Here is a 26,445-nt window from a genome sequence, read left to right as displayed (position 1 = left end):
TTTGGAGGTTAAATCTTTTTTTTTTTTTTTTTTTGAGACGGAGTCTCACGCTGTCGCCCAGGCTGGAGTGCAGTGGCGCGATCTCAGCTCACTGCAAGCTCCGCCTCCTGGGTTCACGCCATTCTCCTGCCTCAGCCTCCTGAGTAGCTGGGACTACAGGCGCCCGCCACTGCGCCCGGCTAATTTTTTGTATTTTTAGTAGAGACGGGGTTTCACTGTGATCTCGATCTCCTGACCTTGTGATCTGCCTGCCACAGCCTCCCAAAGTGCTGGGATTACAGGCGTGAGCCACCGCGCCCGGCGGAGGTTAAATCTTGTAGCTGACGCCACAAGGCACTGGTGACTGGGGACAGGGAACATGGGGCCGTGAGCAGCCCTGGCAGGGATGCTGGATAGAAGTGTTGAGGGCCCGCTTCAAAGGCACCTTTATTCAGCAAATGGTGATTTTCTTCACACCTGTGAACACAAAGCTCCTGCACAGGCTGCCCCACTGTGTTCGTTTGACTGTGAGCCCTGCCCCTCAGATTCCTGGCCAGAGCCTGCGGTACTGGAGGACAGAAGAGCATCCAGGCAGGACCTGAGCCTTCAGCTTCTCCCTTATCTGTTTTAGGGTTTCTGATTAGCTTCTTAGGATTCTAGGCCGAAAATCAGTAGTGTCTTTCAAACTTTTCCCACTTTTACTCGCAAAAGGAAATGCGTTTTAAATTGTGACCCAATGTGTGCAGAAACTTAACATGTATATGTGCTGGGAACAGTGGTTTCATGACCCAGTACCTAACCCTGCCTGTGTGAAGCCTTCCGAAATACTGTACTCTGTTCTATTTATTCCAAAAAATGCTAGGGATAATCTGCTTTCGTTGCCTCCACAATCTACTGGCTGTTGGCTGGGTCATGCCTGGCAGTGTGAAAAGTACAGGCCTGGAGAATATTGCTGTCTGCTTCTGTCCCAGCCTGAAGATGGTTGTAATCCATGTAGGGGCAAAGACAAAGGGCACCCGCATTTATTGACTGGAGTGCTTCTCACACATGCTGTCTGAACCTTGGAACCACCTCTCCAAGCGCAGTGTAACACTTGTGTTTTATAGATGAAAAAAACTGAGGCTCAGGGCCGGGTGCCCTGGCTCATGCCTGTAATCCTAGCACTTTGGGAGGCTGAGGCGGGACAGATCACTTGAGGTCAGGAGTTCAAGACCAGCCTGACCAACAGGGCAAAACCCCGTCTCTAATAAAATACAATAATTGGCCGGGCATGGTGGCGCGTGCCTATAATCCCAGCTACTCAGGAGGCAGAGGCACAAGAAGTATTTCAACCCAGGAGGCAGAAGTTGCAGTGAACCGAGATCACACCATTGCACTCCAGCGTGGGCGACAGAGTGAGCTTCTCTCTCCAAAACAAAAAAACAAATAAAACAGGCTCAGAGAGGCAGAGTGCCTTGGCCAAGGTCCTGATGCCAGCCAAATGCAGAGCTGGAGTTCAGACTTAGGTCTACCCGGCTCTAGAGCTGTGCACTTTCCCTTAGAGTCCTTTCTAAGGGGATTTGTGTAAGGCAGTGTCACCCATAAGATGGGTCCCATAGTTCAGGTTCCAGAGACAAGACCATCATGTCGAGTGTAGAACACGGGTTGGACTGTCTAATGAGCAGTGAGGCAGAGTAAATGAAAAGGAAGCGGTAAGGGTTCTTCACTGCTGAGGCTTTTGTGCTGTGAGCTGGTTGGTGCCCAGGGCGTTGTGAATGCTGTCCACTGTGCTTTGATGAAACCTCCACAGGCCTTATTCTAAAAGTGCTGACTGTGTTCTAGGATAAGCACCAGCTAGGATACAGTCTGTATTTGCAGTTCCAGTACAGGGCTAGGCGTATAGAAAGGCCTTAGTAAATATTTAAGTTGAGCTAAGCACAGGAAAGCCATGTATTCATGATTTATTCCCTGAGTCAGCATTTATTGGTGGTCCGCAGTGACTCAGGCTCCTTGTTGGGTGCTGACAGTTAGGTGAAAGGTCAGATCAGAAATAGGGTGGGCAGTGGGGAGGAAGCAAAGGGGAAGAACAGACTTTACGTAGGACCTGTCCTAGAAGCTGCCATTTCAGAAGCACTCGTCACTGTGGTCTTCAGTGTTCAGGAGCAGATGTACCTGTTTCTGGGCACAGAAGAAGTCACTGAGACCCACTTCTCAATGTCACAGCCATGGTGTGAGGTCCAGGTCGGTCTGCCTTCAGGCCTTTGCTTTTTCTGCTGCATCAGGCCACCTTTCCCAGAGCCACGTCCACACCCATCCCAGCCGGGCCTGCCTCCACATTGTGGGGCTGCACCGTGCCTGGCGGGGTATAAAGCATGCTAAGTTCCAGGGCTCGGCAGCTAACTGCCTGAGCAAGAGACCCTTCCAAATCCTGCTCGCAGTAGGGACTGAGGGGCCTGTGGGTGTGGCCAGCTCAGCCTCCTGGGTGGGCTGAGTGGGTACATTAAAATGGCTACACCTGGGCTCAGAAAAATCTCCTGTCCTGCCCCACTGTCTGCAAACCAAGCCTGCTTCCCACCACCCCAGCTCCACCCACACTCTGAGGGTGCCCACTGTTGGCTGCTGTCCCTGTGGTAAAGCTTCAAGAGTGATCTCTGTGTTCCCAGTGCCTGGCGCCATGCCCGGCTCAGTGTCCTAGGTCAAAGAATGTGTCTGTGCCTGAGGGTCGCCTTCCTGGGCTTAAAGTCAGGTGCCTGTCCCTCCTCCGGTGTACCCTGTACGCTGCCTAACCAGTAGCTCGTGAGGAGTCAGGGCTGAGGATTCGCTTTCCTTGCCAACACCACCTTCCTGGCCCTTCTTTAGTTGTGGCTTGCCACTCCCCACGGTGAGGCATGCGGTCAGAGCAGGGGCCCTCAGCTGTCTCGTCTTCCTACGGAGTTTTCAGTGTTTGACTGTCAAGGATCTACGTTTTGTAGGAGGACTGACTTTAGGTCATTTCACTTCTGAAAATACTTCCTATTGCTGTCCAGTGGCAGAATTAGCTAGAGGGGTGAGTGGGCTTTATAATAAACAATCTCGAGCTAGCAGAAGAACCAGGGACTGCATTCCACGTTCCGGTTAGCACCTCTGAAATGATGTTTAATGATCCTTGGAGATCCTGTCATTGCCTCGAGTTTCTACCTGAAAGGAAAGGTTCAAAAGGGAGTGACTGTTGGGAGGTTTCCGTTTCCACTGCTTCTTGCACTTGGGTCATCTCTGGCTCTTCACTTCTGGGGTACAGGTTGCCCCAAGAGCGCCTTAGGAGCCGGGAGCATCTTGCTGAGCATGTCTGGCGTAGGCTGGGTCTTTATGGGCCTCTGGAGGAGGGAGGAGCATCACCTGCCTACACTGGGGACCTGCAGGGAGGGGCATAGCCTGTGTGTTGTGGGCACACCCTGGCCTGGCTGAAGTGGGAGCCCGCATTCTCAACACGGTGCTCACGATATTTACTTCACGTCTGCTGGCCCCTGCCAAGTGCTGGGACAGAAAGACTGGAACACCTCTGGGCTCAGCGTGTGGAGGACTCTGGGACACAGAGGTGGATAGTGAACCCCGCTGGGCTCAGGGTGGGGAGGACTCCGGGGCACAGAGGTGGGTATGTGAACCCCGCTGGGCTCAGGGTGGGGAGGACTCCAGGACACAGAGGTGGATAGTGAACCCCGCTGGGCTCAGGGTGGGGAGGACTCCGGGACACAGGGGTGGATAGTGAACCCCTCTGGGGTCAGTGTGGGGAGGACTCCAGGACACAGAGGTGGATAGTGAACCCCATTGGGCTCAGGGTGGGGAGGACTCTGGGACACGGGTGGATAGTGAACCCCTCTGGGGTCAGGGTGGGGAGGACTCCGGGGCACAGAGGTGGGTATGTGAACCCCNTGCTGTTCCGTGGATGCTGTCTTCCTCCTTCACAACAGTCCTGAACTGCCCTCTTCCTTACCCCATGGCGCTTCCTTGCCTCTAGCAAGCTCAGACAAGCAGGTGGAACAGACCCGGCTAGGTAAGAAGTTTCTGGAAGTTGTGAAGACACATCAGCAAAAACTGTCCCTTTCCTTCCGCGCGTATCATGAGGGAAATAGATACACAGCTTTTGTCTGGGGTCTTTTCTAAGCTGAGAGACGCTTCAGACGCTTCATTTGTTTAGTAACATAGAAATATATCATTTTGGGCTGGGTGTGGTGGCTGATGCCTGTAGTCCTAGCACTTTGAGAGGCTGAGGTGACAGGATCATTTTAGCCCAGGAGTTCAAGACTAGTCTGGGCAACATAGCAAGACCCTATCTCTACAAATAAATTAAAAATTAGCCAGTGTGGTGGTGTGTGCCTGTAGTCCCAGCTACTCAGGAGGCTGAGGTGGGAGGATCACCTGAGCTAGGTTGCAGTGAGCCGTGATTGTGCAACTGCACTCTGGCCTGGGCGACACAGTGAGACCCTATCTTAACAAAAAAAGGAGAAGAATTATGTTATTTTGCATTAGTTGAAGTTGTACTTGAAATTACTTTTTTTTTTTAACTTTTAAAAACCTACTTTTATTTTTTACTTTAAAAAAAATACCATTTTTGATCTACACGATAATATGCAGCGGTTGGAGGGAAAACATAAACATCTTTTGGGAGAGAAAAACCCTTGAATTCTCTCTTCCCACCATGGGAGGAGCACTGAACTGTCTCTGGAAAGGCCAAGGGGCCCTTCCCGTCCTGCTTCTGTGAGCCTGAGGGCAGCAGGGGAAGGTGGACCTTGAACCAGGAGGGCTTGAACCAGGAGGGCTGTGTGGACAGTAGACCCCTTGTTCCAAGCGGTTCTGATCCCGTGGCAGGGCTTCTGTGGGGCCAGAACAGAGCCTGGTGTCCCCCTTCAGTGGCCTGTTCATGACTGGCTTTCGAATCTAAATTTAAATACAGCCAGTATTTGGAAGCTCCTGGTTTAAAATACAGCCCACATTTGGAAGCTCCTGGTAATGATGAGGGAGCACCTCTGAGCAGTGGGAGGAGAGAATGGGAGAAGAGGAGCCTCAGTTCAAGACTGTGGGGTGGGGTCTCTGCCCTTGAGGCACTTGCAGCCTGGAGCAGGGGACAAAAGTGGCTGAGGACAGTCTGGAGCTCTTGGAATGGAGCCCAGGGGCTGGAAAGGCCATGGGGCAGCTCTGACTGGGGCAGAGGGTCTGGGAGCTGCCTGCTGAGACGCCGGCTAGAGCCTGCAAGGCCCAGAAGATGCAAGAGGGTGTGTGAGGCAGAGTAGAGTGTCCAGGAGTGTCCCTTCACTGGCTGAGTGTAAAGGAAGATGAAGAATGCCAGGGCCTCATGAAGGGGGGTGCGTGCAGTGCAGCGGGAATGTTTCAAGGAAACTTGGTCCAGCCTGAGGGTCAGGAAACGACCTTCCAAGAAATAGTGACACACAGCATGTGGGAAGAGCCTGCAGGGGACAGAGGCTGCAGCGAGGAGCCAAGCATGGTCGCAGCAGGACGTCAGCAGTGAGCGTCGCCAGGAGGTGGAAGCTCATAGGGTTGGAAATGGATTTGTCTCATGGAAATGCAGAGCAGAGGGCATCGTGGGCGTCGTGAATGGCATTCTGGGTCATTCCGATGGTGACTTAATTTTATAAAGTTCATTACCTGTCTAGAGTAATTTATGGAGACTCACACATAAATCTCAGCTTAAGAATATTATGTTAAATAAAAAAAGAACAATTTGGGCTTGGGCGGGGGGGAAAGAATATTACGTTGTAGAAATTTATTTCGTTCTTTTTGTTCTCTTCTTTGCTATAAAAACTATGACTATATATATATATAAAATATGTATGTGTATAAACTATATGAAAACCATCATTTTGGCCGGGCGTGGTGGCTCACGTCTGTAATTCCAGCACTTTGGGAGGCCAAGGTGGGTGGATCACGAGGTCAGGAGTTCAAGACCAGCCTGGCCAAGACTGTGAAACCCCATCTCTACTAAAAATACAAAAATTAGCCAGGTGTGGTGGTGGGTGCCTGTAATCCCAGCTACTTGGGAGGCTGAGGCAGAGCTGAGGCAGAGAATTGCTTGAACCTTGGGAGGTGGAGGTTGCAGTGAGCCGAAATCACGCCACCACTGCACTCCAGCCAGGGCGACAGAGCGAGACCCTGTCTCAAGAAAAAAAAAACAAAACACAAAACATTGTCGTCTTTCCCCATCCGTTTTTTTCTCAGGACTCTGCTTTTTTGCAGATGTAGGGGGAGTCTGGTTTCCGTGTGTGAGTGGGCACACGGAGATAGCCGTGCAGGCCGGGTGGGCTCCCCTGCACTTTCCCATAGTGTTAGCAAGCCTGCTCTCCAGGTACAATTGAGAATATCCTCTAGACTAAGGAAACAAAAGGTCTCTTTGCTCTTTCTTGAACTGCACCTTCTAGCCCAGGTGGTGAAATGGTTTTCTGGTTTTGAAAATAGCAAGAAGCTCGGGCTGAAGGCTTGTGATTTTAGAATGAAGCTTCCTACCAAGTCCGTGACAGTGTTGCTTCCTTACGGTATGTGCTGAGGCTCAGACATCAGAACGTGGGCGTTGGAGTCAGGTTCAGAGTCTGGCTCTGGACTTACTGGTGGTGAGACCTGGGTCCGTTTAGCTGTTGTCCTGAGGCGTGGTTCCCTCAGGTGTGGTGAGGTGAGACAGCCCCTCTCCCGGGCATTTCCTGGCGCGCATGGGGTGTCCTTCTGAAGGGGCGCGCATAGCACACAGCACCTGGTGCGCCCCCAGCTTCTGTTGTTCCTCTGGGTACGAGTTTTCCCTGGCGTCCGGCTCTCCGTTCCCTCCTCTCAGTTGAATGAAGTCTAGATTTTTAGGCCTTCCTAGACTCTTACTGTTAGAAGGTTCTGACGAGGGACAGCCCAGAACATTCCTGTTCTCATCTAAGAGCTGCAGGCTCTGTGCAATGCACGTCCACAACTGCAGGTCCTTGGGACCTGGGGGACAGGCTGCGTCTAGCGGAGCACCCCCTCGGGCAGAGTCCACTGTGGACAGAAACCCATGCCCCTGAGACTTGGGAGCAGGTTGACCAGTGTGCGGGGTTTTCTGTGGAATCTGCTATGGGAAAGTCAGCGTCACGCCGTGGAAGCTTTAGTGGCCTGACCTCCTGACCGAGTCAGCCCCTCAGGCCGAGTCCAGTGCCTGCAGTTCAGGGGCTGCGTGTTGCCCAGCACTGTCTCTGTGCCAGCACAGGAACTACTGAACCCTGGGAGAGGGGTCCTCCGGGAGGAGTGGAGGTGGCCCCCACCCAGCTGGGGATCCCCACCTGTACCGAGCACCGTCAGTGTTGGGCAGGTTTTGAGAGCCAGGAACGTCTGGGAAGTCCTGCCGCCGACAGGACATTGGAATTCAGCAGCGATTGCCAGACAGGGCACTAGATGTGGAGTTGAGGTGTGCCGTGGTGAGCACCAGGCTGGGGACCAGGAGCCTGTGGGCGCCCAGAGGAGGAAGGAGCCTCGTACCTGCTCCCAGGGCGAGGGGAACCTGTGCAGTGGTGCCTGAGTTGAGCCCCATAGCCAGGAGGAGCACCTGTCGGACGTTTGCTCTGTGGGTGGCACGGGGTACAGTGGTCCCTAAGACAGGATGCCTGCCCCACAGCGTGAGCACACAGTAGGGGCTCAGCACATATTCCTCGCGGGCAGGAGTCAGTGCTGCCCGTCATTGGGAAGCTGTGTGCTGCATGATTCTGTGTGGAAGCTGATGGTGCTGTGTCGTGTGCGATGTCAGAATTGCCCTTCAGTGTGAGTGCAGGCCTGGCCCCGGCCCCAGCTGTTGCCTGAAAGTGACTAGGGGAGTGTTTTTCATGGAATCCGACTGGAATTCAGTGTTCTTTCTTTGTTAAGATTCAAAATCTGAAAAATTCCAAATTTTCCCCCTAGGATCTTTACCTTATATAGTAAATCTCTGCCCCTCGACCTGGCCTGTCGTATCTGGGACGTGTTCTGTCGCGATGGGGAAGAGTTCCTGTTCCGCACGGCCCTGGGCATCCTGAAGCTGTTCGAGGACATCCTGACCAAGATGGACTTCATCCACATGGCCCAGTTCCTGACCCGGCTGCCCGAGGACCTGCCTGCCGAGGAACTGTTTGCCTCCATCGCCACGATCCAGATGCAAAGCCGAAACAAGAAGTGGGCTCAGGTCAGCGGGCATTGTGTTCTTGGCTTCCCACAGCGTAGCTGGCAAGTGGCGCGCTCAGGGAGGACCCTACATAAAGTGCTGTCTGAGGATGGAGCCCCTTTGAAGGAGGTCCCGGGCTGGAAGTGAGCGGGGCCGGGTGGAGACGTGGCTGTGCCACAGGGCATCTTGGCAGGTCACCTCCTCTTCAGGTTTCTGTCAACTGGATGGGGTGTGGATAATGAAAGCCTTCCCACCTCTTCTGCAGTGGTGTTGGGAGGGTCAGCACTTTTACCATTATGGCGCTCTTTACATGTTAGAAAGTATTTTATAAGCCACGTCTCCCACTTTTTAAGAAAATAATGCCAGAGACAGAAAGCAAATTGGACCCACTTACTGAGCCCCGTGGCCATGCCCTGTGGCAGGCTTTTGTGTGCGCCCTTGAGAGGGAAGTGGGGTTATGCCCCTCTTACAACAAAGGGAGGCCCAGAGCGGAGGGCACGGGTCCCTCCTGGGCCTTCCCATGCACTGCTGTGCCCTCTCTGGACTGCGTGCCCTGAGCAGCGGTGCAGACAGTCCATATCCCTCGGCTGCCCTCCAGGCATCCCTCCTATGTCCTGTCCCCAGTGGGATTGCCCTGCATTTTCTGTTCCGAGTCTTCGTCATACTAAAAAGGAAAAAAAAACCAGTCTGGGTTCTTGATCCTGCATGTGCTCAGCATTGGTTTGAAGTCCTTGCTGATTGACGTCTATGGAGACTTTGACTTTTCTGTATGTGTTACACCATGCCTGGGGGGTTTCTTTGTTTTGAGACAGGGTCTCGCTGTGTCATCCAGGCTGGAGTGCAGCCTCTGCCTCCCAGGCTCAAGTGACCATCCCACCTCAGCCCCCCAAAATGTCTATTCTTGATTTAACTTTTTTTTTTAATTAATGGAAGATTTAAAATATTTACAAAAATAGAACAGCATAAAATAATGCAACCCACACGCCTGCCCTCCAGCGTCAGTGACTGTGGAGGTGCAGCCGCTGTTGGAGCTGCTTCCCGCCTCTCCCCTTCCCACCCTGTTAAAGTGAGTCCCAGGCACCGTGTCACCTGTTGGTGTCAGCGATCGCTGAACCATATGGGCTCTTTTAACATAACTGCAATAGCGTTACCGCTGAGCTCCTAACTCCTTCCTGTCATCCGATATCCAGTTGTCAAATTCAGATGTCATAAACGGCTTTATAGTTTGCTGGAATCAAGATCTAAATAAGTCCATGCCTTGTAATTGGTTGAAAGCTCTGTTAAGCCTCTGTAATATCTATGCCACGCCACTTCTCACTTTTTAGCCCTCTCTTGTTTGCCTTTATTTGTCAAAGAAAACAGGTCATTTAGGCTGGGCACAGTGGCTCACACCTGTAATCCCAGAACTTTGGGAGGCCAAGGTTGGGGGATCACTGGAGCCTAGGAGTTTGAGACCATCCTGGGCAACATAGTGAGACAAAAACTACAAAAATTAGCTGGGCATGGTGGCATATATCTGTACTTCCAGCTACTAGGGGGCTGAGATGGGAGGACCATTTGAGCCCGGGAGGTCAAGGCTGCCGTGGGCTGTGATCACACCACTGCACTCCAGCCTAGGCAACAGAGCAAGACCCTGTCTTTAAAAAAAAAAAAAAAGGTCGGCCAGGTGCAGTGGCTCACGCCTGTAATCCCAACACTTTGGGAGGCTGAGGCAGGTGGATCACAAGGTCAGGAGTTGAAGATGAGCCTGGCCAAGATGGTGAAACCCCGTCTCTACTAAAAGTACAAAAATTAGCTGGGCATGGTGGCAGGCGCCTGCAATCTCAGCTACTCGGGCGGCTGACGCAGGAGAATTGCTTGAATCTGGGCAGCAGAGGTTGTAGTGAGCCGAGATCACGCCACTGCACTCCAGCCTGGGCAATAGAGTGAGACTCCGTCTCAAAAAAAAAAACCAAAAAAAACCACAACAGGTCATTTGTCCTGTAACATTTTCCACTGGGGGAGAGTTTTATGGCGTATACGTACATCCCTCCCCACACACATCACACCTATACATACACAATCACCTCGCACATACACAGATCACCTCCATGCACACATCCCACACCCAGTCACCACCCACACCTCACCCACACACAATCACCCCACACACACATCCCACACCCAGTCATCACCCATACCTCACCCACACACAATCACCCCCCACACACATCACATACCCCCACATACACAATCACCCCACACACACACACGGATCACCCCCACGCATACACATCCTCTTTTAACATAACTGCAATACCATTACCACTCAGCTACTAACTCCTTCCTGTCATCAGATACCCAGTTGTCAAATTCAGATGTCATAAATGGCTTTATAGTTTGTCACAGTCACTCCCCACACCTCACACACCCAGTCACCCCACACACATCGCAGACTCACACATAATCACACACCACACACACATTCACCCCACGCAATCACAGTCACACCCATAGTCACTTCACACACATCACACAATCACCCCACACGCATCACACCCGCACACAATGACCCCACACACATCACACCCGGTCACCCCACACATATCACACACCCACACACAATCATCCCACACACATTACACCCCCACACACAATCACCCCACACACCTGTACACAATCACCCCACACATCACACACCCAGTCACCCCACACACATCATACACCCACACCCAATCACCCCACACACATCATACACCCACACACAATCACCCCACACACATCATACACCCACACACAATCACCCCACACACATCACACCCCCGCAGTCACCCTACACACACATCNCCCCCGCGCACACCCCACACACATCATACCCCCGCGCACACTCACCCCACACACATCACACCCCCGCACACTCTTCCCACACACATCACACACCCACACCCAATCACCCCACACACATCACACACCCACACCCAATCACCCCACACACATCACACCCCCACACACACCCCACACACCCACACAATCACCCCACGCATCACACACCCACACACAATCACTCCCCCACACATCACACACCCACACAGTCACCCCACACACACATCACACACCCGTAAATACACAGTCACCCCACACAGTCATACCCGCACAGATCACCCCCACGCACACACATTGCCCACGCACACAGTCACCCACAGTCACACACATACACAGATCACCCCACACACACACATTGCCCACCCCCAACACATAGCTCAACCCTTACACATCACACATCACCCCACACACACACCCACACATACATGCACACGTCACACACCTACACATTGCATACCCACACACACACCTACAGGTCACCTTTCACATGCACCTATCAGACTCACACATGCCACCCTCACATCACACCCACACGCACACATCACACCCTCACATCAACCCACACATCACACCCACACATCACACCCCCACACACACGCCACCCTCACATCACACCCACATGCACACATCACACCCCCACACACACGCCACCCTCACATCACACCCACACCCTCACATCACACCCTCACGTCAGCCCTCACATCACACCCAGACGCACATCACACCCCCACACACACGCCCACCCTTACATCACACCCACACACATCACCCCATATGCACATCCACACCCATGTACAGGTGCAGGTCACTCCCTGCACATCCACACACTGCACACCCACATGCACAGGAAAGGATTAAACCCAGATCAGCCATTTTGATCTTTGCATTTTAGGGACTAGGTAAAAACTATTGGTTAAAACTGGGTCAGATTATTTGACCATAGGACATTGTTATTAATGGGATGATGATAGGAGTTAGTCTGATGATGGATGTGGGGTGGCCGTTTTGGGCATCAGTAACGTGCTTTTTTTTTGTTTGTTTTTTGAGACGGAGTCTCGCCCTATTGCCCAGGCTAGAGTGCAGTGGTGCGATCTCAGCTCACTGCAACCTCCGCCTCCCAGGTTCAAGGGATTCTCTTGCCTCAGCCTCCTGAGTAGCTGAGATTACAGGTGCATGCCTCCATGCCCAGCTAATTTTTGTATTTTTAGTAGAGACAGGGTTTCACCATGTTGGCCAGGCTGGTCTCGAACTCCTGACCCGTGATCCACCTGCCTTAGCCTCCCAAAGTATTGGGATTACAGGCGTGAGCCTCCGCACCCAGCCCAGGCATCAGTGACTTTTATACCGTTCCAGGTCTCGTGGGACTTGTGGTCCATGCACATTTCTGTCAAATCCTGTGCTTAAGATTAAGATGCTGGTGAGCTTTCTTTTTCTTTTTCCTTTTTTTTTTTTTTTTTTTTTTTTGAGACAATCTCACTCCCATTGCCGAGACTGGAGTGCAGTCGTGCAGTCACAGCTCACTGCAGCCTCAACCTCCGGGTCTCAAGCAATTTTTCCACCTCAGTCTCCCAAGTAGCTGGAACTGCAGGCATGTACCATAACACCCGGCCAATGTTTGTGTATTTGTTTTTGTAGAGATTTGTTTGCTTTTTTGTTGCTGAGGTTGGTCTCAAACTCCTGGGCCCAGGTGATCTTCCTGGCTTGGCCTCCCAAAGTGCTGGGATTGCAGGCATGAGCCACCATGCCCAGCCACGAGCTTTTTCAAAATGACTAAATGTTTATGTTGAGCCAGCAACCCCATTTACTTCGAGATGCAGGGGGACTTAATCTGCCATTATTCCTTTTCTGCCCCTTACTTGAAACCAAAATGTTTTACTTTTAAAATTGTGACTCAAAGTGGCATAGTTCCTGGCCCCAGGCAGGTAGCACTGTGTTCCCAAGATTCTCTTGGTTTCGCCCTTGGACTTTGAGCACATCACTTCTGTACACGTCCGTTGTTCAGGCCCCTTACGTCGGGGCATTAGCCTTCCGGCGTTTGTTGCGTGGGCTAAGCGGGCGCTGTGTGTGAAGCGCTGGCAGAGTGCTCTGCTTGGCGTGGAGCCTGTTAGTGTTGCTGTAATTGCTAGGCAGCCACGATGGCGTGGAATATTTTTTGAAAGAAGGGTGTTGGCCGGGCGTGGTGGCTCAAGTCTGTAATCCCAGCACTTTGGGAGTCCAAGGCGGGTGGATCATGAGGTCAGGAGTTGAAGACCACTCTGGCCAATACAGTGAAACCCTGTCTCTACTGAAAATACAAAAGTTAGCCGGGCGTGGTGGCACACCTCTGTAGTCCTAGCTACTCAGGAGGCTGAGGCAGAAGAATCTCTTGAACCCGGGGGGCAGAGATTACAGTAAGCCGAGATCGCGCCACTCTACTCCAGCCTGGGTGACAGAGCGAGACTCCATCTCAAAAAAAAAGAAAAAGAAGGATGTTGACCAAGAACTGTGAGAACAGAGGAGGGAGCAGGCTCTGGGCCAGCTCAGGAAGGCAGGCAAGAGGAGCCAGCGCCTTGAGGCCTTCACAGGAGGGAGGCTTCCTGGTAGAGGAGGAACAGGGTGGCAGGAGTGCAGCGGGATGGGCACGGGGCTCATTAGCATCCTAGCGTTCAGGCCTGGGCTTCCTGGGTGGCCACTGCAAGACCCCAGTGAGGCCCACAGCTCTGCGTTGACGTGGATTCTGTGGCTGGCTGGAAGGAGTGTAGCTAGCTCACTAGGCCAGAGGGCATGGTCAGGTGTCCATGTTGGAAAGACCACGCCAGACACAGGTGTGGAAGACCCCAGAGGGCTGGAGGCCGTGGAAGTGGGGAGCCGGGGGACCCTGTTAGGAGGCTGCTGCTGTCTCTGCACCACTGCCATCAGGATCTGTGTGTGTGGTCAGTTAACCTCAGCTGTCTTCCCTGTGAATCCTAGGTACTGACTGCATTGCAGAAAGACAGCCGGGAAATGGAGAAGGGAAGTCCGTCCCTCCGACACTGAGGCTGCAGCGGGAACTCGCACTCGGCACCAAGCAGAGCCCCACGCCGCCGCCCCTCTGTTGTTTCAGACTGACACCCGGGCAGCCGAGAAGAGCGGGCACTCTCTAAGTTTGATTCCTAACACTGGAGTTGGCCTTAAACAAAACAAACACAAAAACTTTTAAAGAATTAAACCAAGGCTTAGCCTTAAGCAGCTCAGTGGAAGGATGAACTACTGTGGACCACAGCCAGCCACTGCATCTGCTGCACGGTTGAGCGATGGGCAGTGGCTCACCCCCACTCCTTTATTTTAGCAAAAGCTAATTAAATTGTAATGCTTCTATTCAACTACTGGGAAGTATGTTACAGTCTTAGCGAGGATGCATGAGATATGTTATTTGAGAGACTTGCTTTGGCTCGTATTTACATGTTTTCGATAGAAAGGGATCACTGATTGAGTTATTGAGATAATCTTTCCAGAGCTGGGGGTCACGTTTCTAAAACTCACCTACCAAAGATAGCATTAAAGGAACAGGGGCTCTCTGAGGATAGCCACTGATGTGTGCTCGTGGATACCTGGGCATCGACCCAGCCTGCAGGTGAGCACTGGGCCATGTTGCCTTGAGACAGTCACAGTGCACAGGCTGCAGGTGCACACGTGGCTCCAGTGGGGCTGCGCTCCGGGAGACCGCTCCCTGGCATCTGTCCCGCAGAGGTGGAAAGTTCGAGAGGAGGAAGCCCTGTGGCAATAGAGACAGGCTTAAAAGCGGAGAGAACACCGAGTGGAATCGGCCCCCTGTAAGTAAAAGGGGAGAGAGAGAGATGTGTGGCTGGCCCCTCTCCCACCGGCCTGTTGAGTGGAGGCCGGGGCAGCAGCCCAGAACAGCACATGTGGGGGAGGTGGCCCCTTGTGCCAGCAGTGGCTCCTCTCTGCCTTTGAGCCCTGCACAGCTGGACCCATCCTAAGTGCCAGTGAGTCCCTCACACTTTGACTTTAGAACGTGTGCTTCATGACCCGTTGTACAGACGGAGAAGCGAGCGAACACGTCTAACAGCCCAGACAATCTCGTCAGATGCTCATACTGTACCATCAGCCTCCCCATGTTAGCTGACTTTCCCAGGGTCGTTGGCAAAGTTTTTGTTCTGTCTTTTCCTTGACTAATTGTAAAACTTTGTGTGAGGACTTTGGTGATCCAAAATCACAGAAGTGAACCGTTCTGCAGCTGCGCAGTCTAAAGGCCAGACCAGTGTCTGGAAGCAGGGCCCACGTGGCGGTCTGCTGGCAGGCTGGTCCTGGGGAGCATCTGCGGACCCCGTCACAGGCTTGGTTAGTCATGCGTACCTGTGTGGTGCCTTCGGTTGGCCTGCACTCCACGGCCCTTCTCAGCCACACTTCCCACCCCAGGGGATGCCCCAGGCTGATCTCATTTCTGATGTTGAGGGCTCTTTGGCTCTGTCTGTATAGCTTGTAACAGGAGCCTTGGGCCGGGGGCTGGGGAAGGAAAGCCGAGCTGGCATTCGTTTTCTGGACTTTCTGTGTCTGCCATACCCGCTAACGCTCCTCTACGTGCAGGAGCAAGTTGCTGAGCCAGTGGCTGTCCCGTGCCCTCCTTCCCAGCACTACCACGTGTCCCGTTTCCTGGACTCTGCCCTTACATCTCAGCTGAATCTCCAGGGAGGCTGCAGAGCATCATGGAGACCACTTCCTGCCTCAGCCTTTAAATGCTGACTCACCTCCTCTCGGAGGAGGCTTCCTGTCTTCACGGGGGTCCCGGTGGCCTCCAGACAGAGCCATTTCCTGACATCAAGATGTTGAATGTAATCTGGACTGAGCTGGGCCTGTGGGAGAGGCCGCCTGAGGCCTGCGTGCTGTCGTCCTCGCAGATGTACTTATTTTTGTTCCATGATATGGGCGTTCCGTTCCTTAAAGATGTATATATTTTCTTACTGTACATAAACATGTTCCTTAAGTCATACAGAAGGTGACGCGGCAAAGGGCCTTGTGCAGTGTGTTCAGATTGCCACTGGGGAATCTTCCTGTGTCTTCAGTGCCCAGCCCTTTGTGTTCCTGGTGAAGCAGTTTCACGTGAATCTCTCCGGATAGCACTACCATGCATTCCGCTTCTGAACAGGATCCCATGCCAGTGTGGAGCACCTTCCCAATCTTAGTTCAGGAGAGGCTTGTATGACCTGTTCAGGGGTCATGTGAGGTCTCGCCAGTTTCGTGAGTCCTTCAGAGGCCAGAAAGTTCTAAAGTTCTGAGTCCCCAACCAGGGTCACTTAGCACCTTGCCACAGAGGCTGCTGGCAAGTGTAGAGGCTGCTTCTGTGTGTGGTTTAGGTAAACTGGAAACGAGATACTGACATGCTGCCCTCCAGAGGTCTGCATGCTCCGCTTCACATGCCGTTCACTCTCAGTCTAAGACTTCCAGGCGGGGACCTTTGTCCAGCCTGCCCGGTAGAGTGAGGCTGCCTCTCCCACCAGGCCTTGGGATCCCATTTAGAAACGGCGTTCACTTCAGAAGGTACTTTTTAACTGCTCAATTTTTGACTATTTTCAATAGTTTGCTGAAAACTCCTGATAACACTTGCTACTACATATCATGTTTTAATTGCTTGTACAGTTAACCTTTAATTTTATTTAGTAAAGTGTATCAAAGTAGGACTTTTTTGAATTGTAAATATGTGGTTTTATTAAATAAAAGTCAATGTAAAATTGTTACTTACGTTCACCATCGTGTGTTTAAAGTTGAAGTTCTCACTTCGAGCACGATGCTGCTTGAATATCCTAAGCTCCACTTGCCAGGCTGGTTAGCAACAGGATGGTGCAGTGGTCGCTGAGTGAGGGGAGTAGAGAGTTGAGTGTGCCCCTTGCAGGTTGGAGGGAGCCGCACCCTTGCACCCCATCTCGAGCCAGCCCCTACCCACTGCTCCTTCCTGGTCCTGCAGCACCCTTCCTGGCATGCAGCTGGTGCTTACTCTGTGCCAGCCACAGGACCAGGGGCTCTCCATGTTCCCTTCACAACCTTCTCAGAAGCCTGTGAACCAGGCACTGAGGTCTGTCTCCCCAGCAGGCAGTGGGGTGGCATGAGGTGCGGGTCAGTGGTGGAGTCTCAGGCGGCCGTGGCTGTGCGGTGGAAGGCTCCATGAAGCCGCTGAGAACTGGGCAGTGCAGGGCCCGCCGTGTGGGTGGGCATCGCTCCGCTTCCTGAGGCAGGAGGCTCCCGGCTGGCGCGGCAGAGGCTAGGGCAGCTTTCTCTTCTGGCCCCTTGCTCCCAGGAGAATCCTTACATGTGCTCCACAGCACTCTCCCCGGAGCAGATGCGGCTGCTGACTCTCCAGCCCCTCCCTCAGTGGCTGCTCTCCTCCACTGTTATCTCCTCTGCGTTCTCTGCAGGCCGTGGTGCGAGGACAGGCCACAGGCGTGATGGTGGCAGCAGTCACAGCCACGCCAGGCGCTGGGCCGCCGAGTGCTGCCTGTGAGTGAGCTCATCCCGCAGCTGCTCTGTGGAAGAGAGGGCTACTGCCCCATTTCAAAGATGAGACACGTCCGGGCGCCGTGGCTCACGCCTGTAATCCCAGCACTTTGGGAGGCCGAGGCGGGTGGATCACGAGGTCAGGAGATCGAGACCATCCTGGCTAACGCGGTGAAACCCCGTCTCTACTAAAACAACAACAACAAAAAAAAATTAGCCGGGCGTGGTGGTGGGCGCCTGTAATCCCAGCTACTCGGGAGGCTGAGGCAGGAGAATGCCGTGAACCCGGGAGGCGGAGCTTGCAGCGAGCCGAGACCCGGCCACTGCACTCCAGCCTGGGCGACAGAGCGAGACTCTAGCTCAAAAAAAAAAAAAAAAAAAAAATTAGCCGGGCGTAGTGACGCATGCCTGTAATCCCAGCTACTTGCAAGGCTGAGGCAGGAGAATCGCCTGAACCCAGGAGGCAGAGGTTGGAGATCGCGCCACTGCACTCCAGCCTGGCAACAGAGCAATGCTCCGTCTCAAGAAAAAAAAAAAAAAAGATGAGACGCAGGGAAGGATGTGCGTAGACCGGGACAGCAGTCAGAACTGGGTTTCACACTCCAGCCTTGTGACTCCCAAGCCCTTTTCAGGAACACCGTCTAGGGGAAGGGGCCTTTGAGAGCCTTGTTCTTGTAGGGCTGACCTCAACTCCAAGTGCAAGGTCTGGGGTGGGGCCTGGACTTACTTATTTGAGCACCTCCAGTGTGCAGTCACCACCTGCAGAGGAAGAGATGGGGTCAACAGGGCTCATGGGCCAAGCATGGGCTGCGGTGGCAGGAGCTGGGGGACGTCTGGCCCGGAGGTGGCAGAGGTGCCTCATGTGTGCAAACATGAAAGGGGCCGGGATGCTCTCCTGAGTGCTACAGCCCAGGGGAGAGGGGGCTGATAGTTTAAAAACCACCCCTGAGATGTGGAGCCTGCCAGGCAAGAAGGCACAAAGAGAACGGAACGCTGCAGCAGTGCGGTGTGAAGAGGCAGTGTGGACCTTGAGACCAGCTGTGGGTCACCAGGGAGCCAAGGGAAGGGCCCGGCCAGCAGATGGAAGCCTCAGAGCCAAGGGCCATCCTCAGATGGGCCCATGTTAGGACATGGAGGGGCTTGTCGGGTTCCCAGGGAAACCAGTGGATCTGCTTTGCATGGTACAAACGTGCTCAAATATTTGCTGATGTGACTCAGGCCCTTGCCTGCCTACCCAGGAACCTGGCCATGAACTAGAGTGGCCAGATAGGTCTTTCAGGCCCAGAGTGCTGGCCTGCCCACATGGGCTCCTGTGAGCATCGCCTGCAGCCAGCCTCCTCTGGCTGCACCGGCCAGGGCCACGCCAAGGCACTGTTTTCCAGGACTCACTGCCAAAGCCCCATTTTCCAGGATGCCTGAGCTGCCTGGGGTTCTGTGTGGAGTGAGGGGAACTGCCTTCTCCCCAAGCATTATAACAAAATAAGTTACTTGTAAACTTGGAAGCATCACTCTGGACTCCAGAACCTCACAAAGTTTATCCTCAAACATTGTTCCTCCAGCTTCTTGCCCGGCTCTGGAGCTGCTGGTAGATACTGCTCCAACCAAAATAAACCCAAGTTTAAGGTGCAGTCTGGCCAGAGGTTAAGACAGGGCCCTGGAGATAAATCTTGTAGCCAATCATTACCATTTAGGAACTCTGACCTTGGGGAATTTTCTTAAATTCTCTAAGCCTGATTTTTCTTTTCTGTTACCAAAGGTTAAAAAGGGTACCCAGCCCTGTCCACTGGCTTGTGAAGATTAAACAAAAATAAGCTGAACTACTAATTATATTTTTAAAAAACACGCACAGAAACGTTGCCATGGGTTGGCAGACTCATGCCTTTCACATGATAACCGTTAGTATCTTATACTCTTGGGATTTTCCTCCTAAATTAAGTACATGTTTATTGTATAAAATTTGGAAATTCAGAAAAGCATGAAGACAGTTGTTTTTAATTGTACCACCTAGAGAAAAGATACTGTTTTTAAGTTCTGATCTTTTTTTCCTATAAGTAAAATTTTCCCATTTTACAAGTGAGTACATTGAGGCTTAGAAAGCTGAAGTATTTTGTCCTAGGTCCCAGTCAGAAGAGAACTGAATCCAGCCTGATTCCAAGGTCTTAGGAACAAGCCGTGTCTTCTAGATAGATCCTCGTATTCACCCTTGGCATCCTGTGGGTGAAATGTTAGAATACATCATCAATTTAAAAATTAGGGAGGGTGTAATTTTATTCATTAAAGTATGTACGTATTTAGCTGGGCACAGTGGCTCACACCTATAATCCCAGCACTCTGGGAGGCCAAGGTGGGCGGATCACCTGAGGTCAGGAGTTCGACACCAACCTGGCTGACATGGTGAAACACCATCTCAACTAAAAATAAAAACAAAAATTAGCCAGGCTTGGTGGTGAGTACCTGTAATCCCAGCTGCTTGGGAGACTGAGGCAGGAGAATTGCTTGAAGCCGGGAGGCAGAGGTTGCAGTGAGCGGAGATCGCGCCAGTGCACTCCAGCCTGGGTGACAGAGTAAGACTCTGTCTCAAAAAAAAAAAAAATTCAATGTAAAATTTAATTTGTACATATTTAATCATTGGTGATTTAAAACTAGACAATCCTCTGGAGGGAATATTGCATGGAGGTAGAAGGCATGCAGTCAGCTGAAATGGCCTGCTGCAGCCCTTTCCATTCATAGCATTTGTACGATTCATCACTCTGACATTAAGACTATCTGAAAGTTCAAAGCACGAAAAGCACCAAATTTAGGTGCATTAACTCTGATATTTTATGGACAGAGGCACCCCATGCCAGTGGAGAACAAAATCTAAATTATGGCTACAGATGAACTTATAAAAGAAGAAAGCATATCTCTCTACTTAGATAAGTTTTAAATCTCAAATGTGTTAAGTCGGCAAAAATGATTTTCATTTACCGATGAAAGTGTCTTCTTTTCAGATGCCTCAGGCTCTGTTGAGTTAGGTGTCTGGTTTACTCTTGCTACTGCTGCTAAAAAACAAAGCTTCCGGTGACACGGAAGGGGACAGACCTCAGTGTCTCAGTTTTGATTCATACCTATTTTTTCAAGAAAGGTCTAATTTTATATAACATCTCACCAAAATGTATTCAGTGCCAGCGTTTTCTGGGTCCTGTACTTTTTGATGGGAGATGACAGTCTTTTAAAAAATCATCATGTCTTAGAGGTTTCTAGCCCAGCTGCTGCATTTAGAGCAGCTGCATTCCCTGCTGGCGTGAACAACTCTTTTACCCATAGTGTCTTCCTACTTTGACTACAAGTCTGCCATTCTGCTACTTTCCCTAATTGGTTCTATGTCTTCTGAGATCCTCTTTTTGCCTAGAATTATTTTTTAATCCAACACAGGACTTACCAGTGCCCGACACATGATAGGCATTCAAGTAATACTTATTTTCAGAAAATGAGTGAGATGGGCATTATATTAGTGTATTAATCCAACACGTTTACTGAGTACCTTTTTTTTTTTTTTTTTTTTTTTTGAGACAGAGTCTCGCTCTGTCGCCCAGGCTGGAGTGCAGTGGCGGGATCTCAGCTCACTGCAAGCTCCGCCTCCCGGGTTCACGCCATTCTCCAGCCTCAGCCTCCCGAGTAGCTGGCACTACAGGCGCCCGCCATCTCGCCCAGCTAGTTTTTTGTATTTCTTAGTAAAGACGGGGTTTCACCGTGTTAGCCAGGATGGTCTCGATCTCCTGACCTCGTGATCCACCCGTCTCGGCCTCCCAAAGTGCTGGGATTACAGGCTTGAGCCACCGCGCCCGGCCTACTGAGTACCATTTATATGCCAGGTACTGTGCTGGCCACTAGGGAGGGTGATGAACCAACAGTCTTTGCCTTCCAGGGACTTTGTCTCGCTGGGGAACAGGTACCTAAGTACACCATCACTAAGCAGGAGATCAAAGGCTGAGCTGGGGCTGCACACAGGCTGCTGTGGAGGCACTAATAGCTCTTCAAGGAGACTTTGGGGATAAGCTGTGTTAGAGTCTGTAGAATTCTTCAGTCATTATCAATTTGTCAGTGTGTTGCTATTTCATGATTAAGCACTCTCCTATAATTGGAAAGAACTGCGGTGGGAGATAATTAGCAGAAGATTATCTTCTAATTAATTGTAACATCTCCAGCATAAGGTACTATAATTTGAGAGAACATTGGTAACTCACTATGCAGTCACTTCAGACAGGTTCGCTTTGCAGCTTAAAGCAATGGCAAACTCCTTTGTATCTTTGTGCTCTGAGATCTGCTTGTTACTGGGTTCAAGGCTGGTGAGGGAGTGTTTGCTTGGATCTGGATAATTGCTGGTGGGTCAAAACCAGCTGAAAATACTTATTCTCCCCGTAGCAAACCAGAGAGAATGGACATCATTATCACAAAAGCCACATGCTTGGTCAGGTCTCGGAGCATCATTGCCAGTTCCACTTGAGGCCTCCCCAGCTACAGAAGAACCCAGTGGGCCTATCCTGCTTTTAGTTTGAGGCACACAGGAAGTTCTGTTTGCTAGTGATTTGCTTTGGCTTTGAAGAAAAGCGAAGAGGGAAGACTAAAGTGTTAGTGAGTAAGTGAGTGACAATGGGAGCAGAAATCAAAGCTTTTGGAGACAGGGTCTCACTGTGTTACCCAGTCTGGAGTACAGTGGCATGACCAGTACTCACAGCAGCCTCCACCCCCTGGGCTCAGTTGATCCTCCCACCTCAGCCTCAGCCTCCTGAGGAGCTGGGACCACAGGCATGTGCCACAACACCTGGCTAATCTTTTTGTATTTTTTATAGAGACGGGGTTTTGCGATGTTTCTCGGGCTGGTTTCAAACTCCTGGGCTCAAGTAGTCCACCTGCCTCGACCTCCCAACATGTTGGAATTACAGGTGTGAGCCATGGCAACCAGCCTAAAGCTTTTTTATTTAACTCATTACTACTTTTGAGTGGTTTGATATAAAAAAGTGTATTTGAGTCATGAAAGTTAGAAAAGGAATTTTAATCAACCTTCATTGGCTTGCAAGGGAGCAGGCTTTAGAAAACAAAATCATGGACAAGGCGCGGTGGCTCATGCCTGTAAATTCCAGCACTTTGGGAGGCCGAGGCGGCCAGATCATGAGGTCAGGAGTTTGAGATGACTAGCCTGGCAATATGGTGAAACCCCATTTCTACTAAAAAATACAAAAAATTAGTCAGGTGAGGTGGCGGGCGCCTGTAATCCCAGCCACTCAGGAGGCTAAGCCAAGAGAATCGCTTGAACCCGAGAGGTGGAGGTGGCAGTGAGCTGAGATCACGCCACTGCACTCCAGCCTGGGCGATAGAGTCAGACTCCGTCTCAAAAAAAAAAAAAGAGAAAATTCAAAATCATGGCATCCAGATAAAGTTCACGACTAAGTCCCCTGCCCAGGGTTCCCACTGTTCTTCAGAGGTACCCAGCACCAAAAATCGTGTTGCATTTTTTTATGATTCACTTAAGTTTAGGAGTGGGAGAATATGTTTAACCCCAAATCTGCACATCTCAAAATTCAATCTAGGATTAAGAAAAAATGAAAACAAGCCCCTAGCTCCAAGATAATCACTGATATTGCATTAAGGAAATAGACCTATCAGGTATTTTTAACACAAGGAATAAGAGGCATTTTACTATTTGATACTCAGTGAACTCGTGTATAGCAAGGGTCCGGTTGTCGAGATCTGAAATACCAGCTGATACAGAAGGTTCTGTCTCCTGTGATGCCAGCGGCCACTGTGTCATATATTTTACACCTTGCAAAGCATGCAATACAACTGTCATTTTGTTTTCACTGGAAAACAAAATTTCATTTTTTGGTGCAGATTAATGCATTTCTTCAGAGGATCCAAGAACATGTTTCATTCGAATTGAAGACTGTCAGGCTGGGCACAGTGGCTCATGCCTGTAATACTAGCACTTTGGGAGGCCGAGGCGGGTGTATCACTTGAGGCCAGGAGTTCGAGACCAGCCCGGCCAACATGGTGAAACCTCATCTCTACTAAAAATACAAAAATGAGCTGAGTGTGTGGCCCATGCCTGTAATCCCTGCTACTTGGGAGGTTAAGGTGGGAGAATCGCTTGAACCTGGGAGGCGGAGGTTGCAGTGAGCTGAGATCCTGTCACTGCACTCCAGCCTGGGCAACAGAGACCCTGTCTCAAGGAAAATAATAATAATAATAATTGAAGGCTGTCATTGAAGCAGAAACAAACATCAACAGTGAGTAAACTGAACTCCCTTTCATTGAAAAAAGGACGATGAGGAAACACCAACTTCTCTCCTGTTTATCATTTCTCCTGTTTCCTAGAGATATGTATTGCCCCCTAAGCTCGTGCTAGTCACATATAAAACAATGTACAATTAATCTAAGGGGATTAGTGAGCTTCTAACTGAAACAGTGTCTCGGGACTGCACAGTTTAATACATCCAAATAATTTAATAATTAGCTTAATGCACAGGGTTTTTGTGTACCTTGCCCATTCACTGAACTTTTAAACCCTCCTACATACGAAAGAGGAACAGGACTCCTTAGTATTAAGTCATTGAAATTATGGAATTGCTCAGACTTGAGACTTTCCTCAGTTTTTCATGAAAAGTCAGTTACATTAAATCACGCTTTGTTTGCTTTTCTGGACCTATTTTTGCTCAATCCCAAATAAAACTCCTAACCCAGTTTTGGGCTCAGCACTGATTTGGAAGCTAAAACGTTTTGAGATAAATACAAAATATAGTCCCGTCCCAAAGGACACAGGCCCTTTTAAGAATAGCAACAAAGGTAAATAAAGCAGGACAGCATGTCCTGAGGATGAAGTGTTTTGCAGACTCTTCTCATCGATCTGGTCAAGAGGGGAGAAAGGCTTTGGCCTCCCTGATCTTTTGCCTCACGCCTCTGCAGGACAAAGTGAGCCCAGCGTGGTGGCGCTTCAGGGATTCCAGGCGCTGGTGGAGTAGTTGGGTCTTGTCCACTTTTTCTTCCAAGTCCCGAAGAAGTGAGTCCTTGCCTAGAAGCCCGCACTTCTGATTCAGCCTGACGTTGTCTGTCCGCAGCCCCTCTCGGGCTTGCTTCGTCTTGGTCAGGATGTCTCTTCCTTGGGCGACCTGGGCCTCGATTTCTGCCAGCTGTGTCTTTTTGCACGCGTTCTCCGTGTCCATGAAGTGCAGCTTTTCCTTCATGTGGGTTATTACTTGCACACTGTTGGTCACCTTGTTGCGAAGTTTTAAAAGTTCCTCATTTCGTTCCTCAATTTTCTCATTGAAGGTCTGGTTCTCAATCTTCAGCTGTTCAAAGTCAATAAGAAGCAGACCCTGGGTCAGGTCCTCCTGGGTCCTCATCCTGGTTTCAAAATGCACCAGGCTCTGCTTCAGCTGCACGTTCTCCAGCCGCACGGCGCTCATCTCCTTCTCCTTTTTATCCTCCAACGCCAGGATCTGCTCCACCTCTCGCAGAGCAGCCTGGCGCCCGCCCCTCATCCGACAGCTGCCCATGGCCTGCATCACCACCTGCTTCTTGAGTGCCTGGAAGCGCCGCCACTCCTTCTCCACTCTTGAGAGCTTCTCCTGGCACTGCTGCTTCAACTGGCCCAGCTCCTGGTGGTACCACTGCAGGTCGTCTGCCTGCTGCTTCTTCAGGTCCTCCAGCATGCCCAGATGGCGCAGGTACGCTTGCTCTTTCTCGGGGGCCTCTGCCTCTGCGCCCCGGTCAGGCACCTCCGCGGCCTCCAGGCCCTTCTTTTTGCGCAGCGCCTCGAAGATCTTGTGCTGCAGGTACAGGTTGTAGCGCTGGGAGCGGTTCCGTTCCACCAGCAGGGAACGGTACTGGTCCAGGAGGTCGCTGCGCAGCTGCTGCTCCTGTAGCTTCTGGACCTCCTCGGACCACTCCAGGTCCTCAAACTCGTCCCTTCCACCGAGGGGCTTCCCCTCTTCCTGGCTTTTGGCCGGGCGTCCTTCCCCAGCCCTCCCCTCGCTCTCCGCGCCGTCTCTCCGTGTCTCCTCCTCGTCCTCCTCCTCCCCCTCCTCCTCCCCCTCCACCCGCTCTGTCTCAGCCTCCGGGGCTGCAGCAGCCTCTTCCTCGCCGATCCTGGTCAGCGGCAGAGAGGCCTGGGACCGGATTTCCTTGCCCTCCGCCGCCTGCTCCAGCTCCTCCGCCCTCGCCTCCGCATCTAGTTTCTCGGGCCCGGCTCCGGACTTCGGCTGGACGGGCTCCTCAGCCCCGGCCTCGGCCGGCTCTTCGGGTTCGGACTGGGACTTGGCCGGCCTCCCCGGCTCTCCAGGCCCCTCCTCGCCCGCAGCCTCGGCTGCCGTTAGCTCTTTCGGGGCCTTGGCCTGCTCGTCCGCGGCTGTGCCTCCCTGCGAAGCCTCCTCTTCCTCCTCCTCCTCCTCCTCCTCCTCCTCCTCCTCCTCCTCCGGCTCCGACTCCAGCTCCCCGGGTTCGGGAGGGGTCGGAGGGCCAGAGCTGGCCTTGATCTTGGACGGCCGCGCGGCCAGGCTTTCCCCGTCCCCGCCTTCCCCGCCCGGGTCCTTAGTGTGCTCAGACCCGCCCTCCATCTCCGCCCGGCTCTGCCAGCGCAGCGGACCCCGGCAGCAAGCTGTTAGGTTTCCCGGGGCAACCGAGGGCGCGCGCGCTGGGCCCGGCGATTGGCCAGGCGACAGGCCGTCGTCCAGCCTCTTCTCCCCGGAGAGCAAGCCAATGGGAGGCCGCGAGCTGGCGATAGGCGAGATTGATTGGAAGCGGCCGTGGGCTCTCGCCGCGAGGGGCGTGGCGTCCCCGCCGGGCTTTCTGCCTGCCCATTTCCCACCGCTGGGCCTGGGGCGGGGCGTTCAGGAGGCTCTGGGAAAGGCGGCGGCGGCCGGCGCGGGGTGCGCGCAGGCGCAGAGCGGTGGGCCGGGCGTCCGCAAGGTGGCGCCCGCGGGGCGCCTGCGCGATGCGGCGGGGCGACAGCCGCCGCGGCGGCGGCTGCCGGGCCGGGCCGGACG

The 26,445-nt window shown here is 52.1% G+C and overlaps 2 protein-coding genes across 6 annotated transcripts in view; one reads left to right on the top strand and one right to left on the bottom strand.

Annotated features, from left to right (window-relative positions):
• TBC1D14 (TBC1 domain family member 14) overlaps nucleotides 1-16,671 on the top strand; it is a 122,366-nt gene extending 105,695 nt beyond the window's left edge. For all 5 annotated transcript variants that reach the window (XM_025384893.1, XM_025384892.1, XM_025384894.1 and 2 more), the window contains 2 exons: nucleotides 7,858-8,116; nucleotides 13,907-16,671. In XM_025384893.1, coding sequence (XP_025240678.1) covers nucleotides 7,858-8,116; nucleotides 13,907-13,972 — 325 coding nt within the window. In that variant the 3' untranslated portion in view covers nucleotides 13,973-16,671. The remainder of the gene's footprint in view (nucleotides 1-7,857; nucleotides 8,117-13,906) is intronic.
• A 7,217-nt stretch (nucleotides 16,672-23,888) lies between these two features.
• CCDC96 (coiled-coil domain containing 96) lies at nucleotides 23,889-26,319 on the bottom strand. Its single transcript, XM_025384897.1, has one exon. The coding sequence runs from the start codon at nucleotides 26,014-26,016 to the stop codon at nucleotides 24,313-24,315; it is 1,704 nt and encodes a 567-aa protein (XP_025240682.1). The 5' UTR covers nucleotides 26,017-26,319; the 3' UTR covers nucleotides 23,889-24,312.
• Between the last annotated feature and the right edge of the window lie 126 nt (nucleotides 26,320-26,445).

Source organism: Theropithecus gelada, chromosome 5 (assembly GCF_003255815.1).
Source record: "Theropithecus gelada isolate Dixy chromosome 5, Tgel_1.0, whole genome shotgun sequence".
Classification (NCBI taxonomy): Eukaryota; Metazoa; Chordata; class Mammalia; order Primates; family Cercopithecidae; genus Theropithecus; species Theropithecus gelada.
Note: the sequence above shows the minus strand (reverse complement) of the source record. Positions and strands in the feature narration are given on the sequence as shown.

Excerpts from the sequence above, each read along its gene's own strand:
- CCDC96 (XM_025384897.1), bottom strand. The coding sequence starts at position 26,016 with ATGGAGGGCGGGTCTGAGCACACTAAGGACCCGGGCGGGGAAGGCGGG.